This window comes from Charadrius vociferus, unplaced genomic scaffold, assembly GCF_000708025.1.
Source record: "Charadrius vociferus isolate BGI_N301 unplaced genomic scaffold, ASM70802v2 scaffold308, whole genome shotgun sequence".
In the NCBI taxonomy this organism is placed as follows: Eukaryota; Metazoa; Chordata; class Aves; order Charadriiformes; family Charadriidae; genus Charadrius; species Charadrius vociferus.
The window spans coordinates 1,665,553-1,675,971 of record NW_009649929.1 but is presented as its reverse complement, the minus strand read 5'-3'; the positions used below and the strand labels follow the sequence as shown (position 1 = coordinate 1,675,971).

General features: G+C 42.5%; 1 protein-coding gene across 1 annotated transcript in view; it reads left to right on the top strand.

The window, feature by feature from the left end:
- The window catches only part of SYT16 (synaptotagmin XVI), a 42,023-nt gene that overhangs the window by 26,316 nt on the left and 5,288 nt on the right, over positions 1-10,419 (top strand). Inside the window, exons 3-4 of the mRNA XM_009891203.1 lie at positions 1,228-1,671; positions 2,739-2,928. Of these exons, the coding sequence (XP_009889505.1) occupies positions 1,228-1,671; positions 2,739-2,928 (634 nt within the window). The remainder of the gene's footprint in view (positions 1-1,227; positions 1,672-2,738; positions 2,929-10,419) is intronic.

Sequence of the window (10,419 nt, the reverse complement as noted above, 5' to 3'; positions counted from 1 at the left end):
TTTATATTCATGTTTAAATACAAATCATTGATTACTATAGCAACCCCTTTATCACATGAAGCACATTCTAGCTCTAAGATAGAAAAGCACTTTTGAACAGAAACGCACACACCCACTCATCAAAAGGTAAGGTGAGCATCCATGTTTTTTATGTTGTTTTATCAAGATGATTTTTCTTTTAAAAGTAGGTGAAAGATTGTGTGTGAATTGGTCTGCACATGTTCTGATTGTTTATTTTGAATTTTTATTCTGAAAGTATTAGTATCCAAACTGAACAGAAGGAACAGATGCTTCTCTTGGGAGATTTAAAAAGAGAATAAAGAATCAATATGTATTTAATGAGGCTGTTTTTCTTGATTATCATTGCTTTAGCTGTAGGAAAAGTATTGAATTATAGGGTAACATCTAGAAATGGAATTTCCATTCTGCAAGGAATTCTGACATGGTAATTTCTCCTCCCATAAAATTGAATACAGTCCTTAATTTTTTTAATTTCCAACAGAACAAAATATCTAAAAAGTCAGCAAGTTTGACTGAATTGTTTGCTTTCAGTAATGTAAAAAAATCCATTCTGAAAAAATTCCAGTGTATATTCAAAGTAATAGGTTAAGTTGGTTTTCTTTTTAGTCAAATCAAACCAAAAAGTTTTATTAATGCCTCAAATATGGCATGAATGACATTTTTTTAAAAAAACTTTGTTTAGTTTTTCCTTATATAGATTTTTTTCACGTTAATAGTCTCCTGCAAAACACTTAAATATTGATGAAACTTTTTGTTGGAAATGTTTCAACAAGTGCTGTTGCTTACTAGATTGTATGGAGAATATTACACAAAACCAGGCAGTTAACTAGCACTGACTTTTCAAGAAACAGTGGGATCCTTATTTTCAGAGAATCACAGAATCACAGAATGGTCAGGGTTGGAAGGGAGCTCTGGAGGTCATCTAGTCCAAACCCCTGCCCGAGCAGGGTCACCTACAGCAGGTTTCACAGGATGGCATCCAGGCAGGTTTTGAATGTCTCCAGAGCGGGAGACTCCACAACCTCTCTGGGCAGCCTGTGCCAGTGCTCTGCCACCCTCAAAGTAGAGAAGTTCCTCGTCGTGTTCTGCAGAGCAACTGCCTACACTTGCAAGCACAAGTGAAGAGAATTTTTTTTTTTAATAGATTTGGGATCACAGAGGCAGTCGAAGTCTAATGGAGGTTTTGCTTCTTCCTTCTCTCTGCAGGAACATGATGAAGCGAGCAGTGTACCAGCTTATCATGGTGCTCGTGAGCCCATCTGTAAATGTGGTGATCTGGATGTCATCTTCAACTATAAAGCCTCAAGTCAAAAGCTAGTAGTTACTATCTTGGAGGCCAGGGATATCCCAGACAAAGACCGCAGTGGTGTGAACACCTGGCAAGTACACACAGTCCTGATGCCTAGCAAGAAACAGAGGGGTAAGACAAGTGTTCAGAGAGGACCCATCCCCATTTTCAAGGATAAAATTACCTTCAGTAAGCTGGAGCCAGAGGAGTTAAGCAGCCACGCCATTCGTTTCCGCCTCTATGCGGTGCACAAGATGATTGGAGAGAAGATGATGGGAGAGCAGTTGTTCTACCTGAGCAACATCAGCCAGGAAGGGGAAGCGAAGGTGACATTGGTCTTGGAGCCAAGGAGTAATTTGAGCGTAAGTTTGATGCAAGAAATATGTAGTCTGTAAAGTTGTTCATCTGGTGAATGGGGACTAGCTGTACCTGATATCTTTCATTCAGGGCTGTTAAAGTGCAACTGGTGGATCTGTCCTACTGTCACTTGAAAAGTTGTCAGTAAGGGGAAGCACAGGGCATGTCTGCCCTACACAAAGCTGTGCCTTATTAACAACGGCTCAGCTAGCAAGCTTACACAAAATCACGTGGATGTACTACATCTACATGCTCTGCCAGGCAGAAATAGTAGGTTGGTCCTGGAACCACCAATACTAATTACGTCTTCATTTCAACAAGGACAGTAGTTCTTGTGCAGCGTTATGTTAGTGGACCTGTACTGCTGCCAGTGCAAGAGCTATCTCATTTGTCACTAGCTACTAGCTTGTGAATCTCTGCATTGTGCAGTTTCCATGTCACCAGAAAGGCTTAGCAATTAGTTCCTTTTCATGACAGATGGAAGTGGAGAGGTGGGTCATGTGATGAGGAACTGGCTGTGCTGCTTCATAGTTTTCCATGCACATCACAGTTGTATCCAGCTCTGGCTATGCCGATCAATTTGTGTAGATGAGCTCTGTCATGATTCATTGTCTACAAAAAGCTTGGTGAGAGGTTGTGCACACGACATGAATAAAACATCATACTCCGGGTGAAGAGGGGGTAGAGAAAGCATCATGGTAGCGAGGAAAGAAAGTAAGAAAATACACACTACATGACCCAAAAAACCCAAACTGCAAAATGCATTCCATCCAAAAGTCATTGTCAAGGAGATTTACTGTGCATTTCATGTAGTAGGATGTATGCTTATCTCAGAGGCTTTGATCTATGCTAGTGATAACACATTACGCAGAGTTCCTCATCTTTAAAGAAAAAGTTCAGAGATGTGTTTTTGTAAAAGTGATGCTCTGATTCTTCTGGTGCCCCATCATAATTCATTCTTAGTCATTGTCATTTCTTAAGAGAGATCTTACTAAACAAGGCTACAAGATATAAATTAAGGGAGGGTGTTGGTGAATGTCCTGATGAGACTTTCGGTGCTCTTTCCTTGCAGAGTGCAGACTCTCAGCTTAGTCTGTCAGCAGTCTCTCACAGTGATAGCGCTTCTTCAACACAGTCCCTGTCGCATGGAGGGGTGCCAGAGCTGCTCGTGGGATTGTCGTACAATGCCACTACGGGGCGGCTGTCAGTGGAGATGATCAAAGGCAGTCATTTCCGAAACCTTGCAATTAATAGGCCACCTGGTAAGTACTTTCACTGCTATTAAATAACACCATTGAGTCAAAATTTGCTTTTTATTTTCTTCCTCAAGATATTCAATTATGTCATTTCTGAGCTGGGTTTCCATGCAGAGTATCTGATTGAAAATTAAAAGCATTATGCCAAATACGTGTGCTGGTGAATTTTACAGTGTAATTGGAGGCAGTTGTATGAAGACACAGCTGACGGGACAGTAATACCTGAATGTCTCTTTTATTGCATATACCTTTACAACATCTGATTATGGTAAAAGTGCTATTATACCCAAAGCGCAGAGTAATTCTCAGCAGATCCATAAAAAGAAAGAAGCTCTTTTCAAGTGATTATATGTTACCGTGTGACCTACAGAGGCCCTGCCTAGTGCCATTATGTGTTTCCCAGGGCTGTGCTTTGTTTAGTCCCCTTGCTGTGCTGCTGAGCACTAGGTGACCCGGTGCTTTGGGCCCTGGGTGCTTTGATCCTGCTGCTGTGAATTCTCCTCTGCCGCACAAGAAAATCTTCTGCAGAAAGAAGATTTGCAAGTTTTTCTTTTGGGTTGCAACAGTTGAGGTCCCCTTCCTCCAACACCTAAAGGAAAAAATGCAGATTGCCTTACAGTAGGTTTAGTTAGTGCTTGAGCTGTAGTTAGTCCTTGAGAAGGAGAATGAAAGGACGGTGTTAATGTCCATGATATAGATGGTGTCATGCAGCCGTAGTGCATGGTGTTATCTGCACTGCTGCTGGGGTGCCTCATTCAGGGGTTGAATGGCAGTGCTGTATTCATCTTGTATTGTCCTTTTGTCTCCTGTCTGAAACCGGCAGCAAATGGCAATATGAAATAACATTTTTTTTTGTTTGTTGGTGTGTTTGCTTTTTGTGATGTGGTTGCCTGCCTGTCAAAGGTAATAACCTTTGACAGTTCCTTGCATTCACCAGCTTTGACATAGCGTCTCCAGCTTGCAAAATGCTAAGATTGCTTTTGCAAGATGCTGTGCTCTTTGGCCCAGAGCTAGCAAAATATTTATGTAATATTTCAGTATACGGATGTGAAAACTTAAGTTTCCACTAAACTATAATTCAGTATATTACAGAAATCATCTGTATCATCAGTCAGTCTCTTGAGAATTAAGGGCAAGTCTGTGCAACAGTAAAACACGTGACCCCAGTCTGTGTAGCCCTAGCTGGTCTTGTGTTAGCTGTGGCAAGATAGGTCTCCATGTGAGTTACAAGACCTGTTCTTGTTTGCACGTACTTGTTCTATTAAAAGGTTTCAAGCTGGGACCTTTTTAGTAATTTAAAGCAAAGGTAAACTGAGACAAGAGTCTTACCACATGCTCTAGCAAGCAAGCTCATCTGTGTTTATATACGCTGCAGTGTAGCTGTATTCTAAAGTTTTATTCTCAGAAATGAAATTAAAGTAGCCCCAATATAGGTCCATCTTAATTTGCTGCAGTTTTTTTCTGGCGTGTTTTCATGTATCTGCCTGTGGTATTGGAGTTTTGTCTCTTAGCTGCCTGAAAATGTGGATTATGCACCACTTCTGTTCTTAAATCAGGCCCTGCACAAGTTGTCTTCTGTCTGGCTGGGTCAGGCATCTGTAATGCCCACTCTTCTCCCATAAATGAAATGTCTTCACTGCACAGAACTCAAATAATTGCCTGTCAGCTTACTACCTGCAATATTATGACCAAATAGTGACATTTTTTGGTATTCTTCTGACAAATGTCTTTTGGGTGCATGTTGTATAGGTCCATGTGTTGCAATAAGCTGAGCAACCTTATAACTCAATGTGAGTGCTCGGGAGTTGTGTCTATCCTGGGCCTCTGGTGGGATAGGGTTTGGCAGATTAGCGGTGTGTGCACAGGTTAGCTTTCAGCATGGGAAAGTTTAGGTGCCTTGATTAGATGTCGCATTCAGCTTTTTAGCTGTTGAGCACACAGGAGTGCAGTAGCTTGTTTGGTAGCGTCTTGAAACCTCATAAGCATTTTGGTTTTGTTGATGAGGTGAGAAAAGGAGCAGGATATGGGAAAAGGAGGCATTCCTTGAGGGACCTTTCATCTTAAATTCTGCCTGAATTTTCCATTTCTGTGTTTGTAGGGCTTCAGATAAATCTAGTTTAATCGGTTTGATAAGCTGGCCAAAGTCTTCTGTCAGCCACCCAAACTAATAGTCCTGACATTGTTTCCTAACAGTTGTTCCATCTTTGCTGTTACGGCTATCCTGAGTTGTTTCTTCACATTCTTTCTGTATCCAGATCAACTTTTGCATTGTCAGATCAGTATCTCTCAGTGTCAGATCATTTTTTAGGTGAAACACAGAAATTTATAAATGATTACATGCAAATTCTGAACCTATCACAATCTGCTTCTTTTATTCCAAGTCACATTCTTGCTTCTGCATTGTTCTTCTGCGCCTATAAAGTTCCCAGTAGTGTGGTGAGAAAAGGAAAACACAGTGAAACAGGAATTGAAAGAAGTTAAAAAGAAGGAAGACCATCACTTGTCTCAGATACTGGAGTAGCATTTCACAGATAACTCCTGCAGGCACTGCAGAGGAGTGCTGTGAGGTCCGATTGTTGCTGTCTGAAACGTGCTGGTGGCTGAATGAGATGCTCGATAAGTCCTTCACTAGGTGAAAATTAAACTGCTATCTCCCTTTCTGGAGAGTAAGCAAATAGCCCTTGTGTTTTCTCAAATACATCCTATCTGCAGTTCTGTTGTTTGAGGCTCAGAGGGAGTGATTTATTTCTTTAAAATATCATGGGGATTTCAGATATAATAGCGCTTTGGGACACTTAAATACCAAGCCCAAACTGTTATTCAGGGCAGCCATTTATGGTAAGACTGAGAGAAGTCAATGGGCAGAATCCGTCTCCATTCCCAGCTCTGCATGCACAGAGCCTGTACAGTGCCCATATGTGGTCCTGTCGCAGCCCAGGGGCTTGAGTATTGTCTGCTGCTGACAGCTGCAGTTTTGGGGAATGACAGGAGAGTCTTGCATGACAGCAAATTCCCCATCTGTGCTTTTTGCCCACCTTGACCCTCTTCTCTGCCACCTGTGGTCGTGCACAGGTGAGCTCAGTCTCTCAGCGGCCGTGCTTCCTCCTTGGTATCCCTGTGCAGCGATTTCGTTGTGTGCAGAAGGAGGAACTAGATAGGGTCATTGGTGATTTTAGATGTTAAAGACTGCAGAAGCTAAAACAAATGGTTTTGTGGAGAAGAAAAGGAAGATTGTGCACATCTCAGTTTTTCCTGGATACATCTCCTTCACTTAAACCTTTAAACTGAGTCAGGTAAATACCGAAGTTGTATGTGCTTACATAGAATCATAGAATCATCTAGGTTGGAAGGGACCTTTAAGATCGAGTCCAAACATCAACCTAACACTGCCAAACCCACCACTAAACCATGTCCCTAAGCACCATGTCTACCTGTCTTTTAAATATCTCCAGGGATGGCATCTCCCCCACTTCCCCAGGCAGCCTGTTCCAATGTTTGATAACCCTATCAGTGAAGAAATTTTTCCTAATATCCATCCTAAACCTCCCCTGGTGCAAGTTGAGGGTGTTTCCTCTTTCCTATCACCTGTTACTTGGGAGAAGAGACTGACCCCCGCCTGTCTACAACATAGGTAATAACTGGGTTAGAAAACAGCTGGACAGCTTACAGAGACATAAATCTTGCAGGCAGTGTCTTCTCTTCAGGTCACATATGTGGGATTTAAGGATAGTTTGGTCAAGGATAAGTGTCCAGGTATTGTTGTGGGGAACATGCTGAGTTACAGGTCTGAGTCTGCAATCCCTGATCACGCAAAGAGATCCATTATCACTCAGAGTACTTAAGAGCACTCAAGAGTATGGCTGCAGCATACTCTGTAAATTATCAGTGTGTGCCAAAAAGCCTTATGCAGAAAAGCATCTACAGTTTTGTCAGATGTGGACACCCTTGGTGTTTTAGTGCTAATGGCTTGTGTGCTGTGCACCTCATTCTCTTTGGTTCTTGTACAAATCATTAACCTGTGCTAGCATTGTGTAGGTCTTCAGATTTTGGTCTGTGGTGTTGTATCTTCTTAGAACAAAACCCAGTGTGTCTGTTTAAAGGATGTTTGTTATAAAAAAAGTAACAGGAGAAGCCTACACCACTGGCAGACACATCTTTAAAAATTTATAACCAGTTACATACTATGTCATGGTAGTAGTACCTTGGGATTGTAGTGATGGACCAGCAATCATTTGTGCTAGTCAGTGTATAAACACTCAACAGAGATGGTCCCTGGCCACATGATGTTTAATCTTCATCAGCTACTCTGCTGGGTGCAGTGCACTCTCCTCTAATCCATCCTTTGTTCTTTCCCCTTCTGTGTTTCTTTGGGGGTTTCTGTCTGTGTGTAATGCAGTTTAAGAAGGACTATTGTAAAGATATTCCCTTGCCTAAGAAAAGTCCTCTAAGCTTTTCAGCAGCTGCAGAATTAATCACACATAATAATTACATCTGTACACGATCATTATTATACCAGCAGCATATTAACCCCATTAAACAAATACAATAGCATTAATGCTGGAAAAGACAGGAGGGAGAGAACAAGCTATCAGGATTTCTATTGGGAACAGGAGAAGTTCTTGGAGTGAAAACTTGTCTGAAAACAAACATCTACCTGAGCCACAGATAACAATGCCAAGAAGTACAGAAGATGCTCCCACAGAAAAATTAGGATCCTTACATGGTATTTGTTGCTCTGGTATCAGAGTGCTTGAAAGCCATTAGTGGATTTTATTTTATCAACTTGTTTGTGAGGGAGGGACAGTTATTATCCCCTTTTCATTCCTGGAGAAATAAGGCACAGGTTAATTTCTTTAATTACTCCCAATCGGGCCAGGAAGCTGAATAAAAAAAATTAACTTTTAACCTGCGTATCTTGCTCTGAACAGGGAACTTGCTTGAGCTCCTAAAGCTTCATAATTCATGCTTCCATCTCATCAGTAACAGAAGGGGGACCTGTACCAGTGTGAGCTGAGGTGGATTCAGTCCTCCAGAGGTCTTGGTTAACAGAGCAGTAGAGACGCTGGGCAGCTACTTGCTGCTGAGTACTTGCCAGTCAGTCACAGTAAGCTTGTACAAGACTACCTCTCTTTCTGCATCTTTTCATTGCCTGTCCTTAAATATAGCTTGAATAAACTTACAATAAGATCAGCTGAGAAAGTTTTGTTCAGGGTAGTAAAGATGAGGCCAGCTGAAAGGAGCCCCAGAAGGATGTTGCAGTAATGAGCAGCTGGGCAGCGACATGGAAGATAAAGTGTGGATGAATGCAAGGTATTGCATGGGGGCAGGGGTGGAAATCAAACTTAATCTGAATGTACTAAAAGGCACTTAAAAATGAAATATTGGGCTTATAGTAAATAGCTCCAGGAAAATGTCCACTCAAGGATCAGCAGTAGTAGTGAAAAAAACAAATTAAGGGTTAGAAATGTACAGAGAACAAAATGAAAAATTGATATTTGACTGTAAATATAGAGTCACCAGTGTAATGAATACTGCGTACAGTTCTGGCTCTCTCTATTCAAATAGAATATGGCAGAAACAGAAGGATGTGGTGAGGAGTGTCCAAGACAATCAGGGGTATGGGAACAGCTTCCAGCGAGCTGCAGCTGAATAGACTGTGCCTCCTACGATGCTATGACAAAGGGAGACAGGGGAAGATTTCACAGAGGTCTATGAAATCATAAGTGTCATTGAGAAAGTGAATTGGCAACACTTGTTTGTTGTCTCTCCTGATACAAAACCAAAGGATCACAAAATGAAGCGAGGAGGTAGTGGGTCCTGAAGAGGAGACAGCTCTTCACTTACGCTGTCAAGTTCCTCGCTACAGAACGTTGTGGATGCTACAAGTCTACTTGAGTTCAGTACAGCACAGGACAAGTTCAGGAAGAAAGATCCACTGAGGACCATTAAATATGAAGCCACTGCCTCTGACTGAGGAAGTTCTTGAGTCACAAATTGCTGGAGACTGGGAGAATATTTAGGAGAGAATCAGTGTATTTGCCATATTTTTATAGACTTACTAAGGCATGTGGTATTGGGTACTGTTGGGTGGATGGATTGGCTTGATACAGCTCTTCCCACCACATGTGAGACCTGGGACTGATTAGGCTCAGAGAAGCAAGTCACAGAATAATGGACTTTCAAGGAGCAATTGTGAGATTTTTGGGGGGGATGTTCCACAATAATTAGACATCCAGTGATAGCATGCAGTTATCCAGTAAAGTTTTGAAAAGTTTTATATTTCTAAAAGGTCTATTAAAAGTATAATCCATGTTACACTTGCTGGGTATAAAAATGAAGATATTTCTAAATCAAAGGAGCGCATTTGAAATGGCATGTATGGTGATGCCTCTTCCACTCCCATAGCTGTGAACAAGAAAAAAAAATATTTTTTTTTGCCCTCCCAAAACAAGCAGAAGACAAAGCCATTGCTTCCAGGGTAGAAGTCTCCTAATTCCAAGTTTCAGTTGGAGCTGAATGTTTAGTGCAATGTCTGCAGTGACAGTGTTTGCAGGAGATCTGATGACAGACTGTATAATAAAGCCTTGCCTGTGGTTACCACTGCTGGAGGTGAGAAAAGCCAGGCTTAAGCATCCTTACATCATGCCACTACTGTTGTGTGGCTGAGAAGGTGTGCATTCATGTGTTCTGAGATGCTCCTGGTTCAAGTTCCTCCCCCCTGCCCGAGGCAGCAGCAATGCATAAAGCCCAGTGTATGTTGTGGGAGGTGTTGAAATGCCCTTATTAGAGGAAAAGTCACCTTGCGCATCTGGAGAGGTGTCTGTATTATGCTTTAGCTGTGTAAGCCCAGACTAAAGCTGCACCTCCACGGGGCTGGAGGGTGTAGGGAGGTGGTAGGCTGTCTCCGCAGCCCAATGTGTGTCCCAGGTGAAGGCTGGCACTGTAAAATGGAGTGGACATGGGGTGTTGTGGCAGCAGAGAAGGATCACGAATGAACTGAGCTTGGAGCAGCCTTCCTTCCAGAGAGACCAAGGCATGGCTTCCAGGAAGCCCTCGTCTCCTTGCACAAAACATGTCACTGATGGTGGCAATTCCCTCTCCTCAGGCCAAATGGTGCTTCCAGGGAGCGGTGCACTCCTTTCTGCTGCCTTTTAAATTAAAGGTGCTGTTGGTCTGTTCTCTGATGACTCGTATGTGGAGAAGGCTGCCAGATCCCAGCCTCTCCCTTGTGCGACGTCTGCCAGCCACAGCAGAGGGGACCTGGGCAACAGAGACTCAGTGGAATAGGGGAAGGAAAGTTGGCTTCTCAGCAATGTAGTTGACAGCTCTTGGCTCTTGTATGGTTTATGGAGTAGGCCACAAGCTGCCTCTGGCCTAATCCAGACTTTCACGATGTGGGTTTGGGACCAAAAAGTCTAATTCTCCTTCCCGCTCTTTTCCCAATCTGGCTGCAGTGAGCCAGGTTCAGAGCATTTCTGCCCCACTGCCGGTTTAATG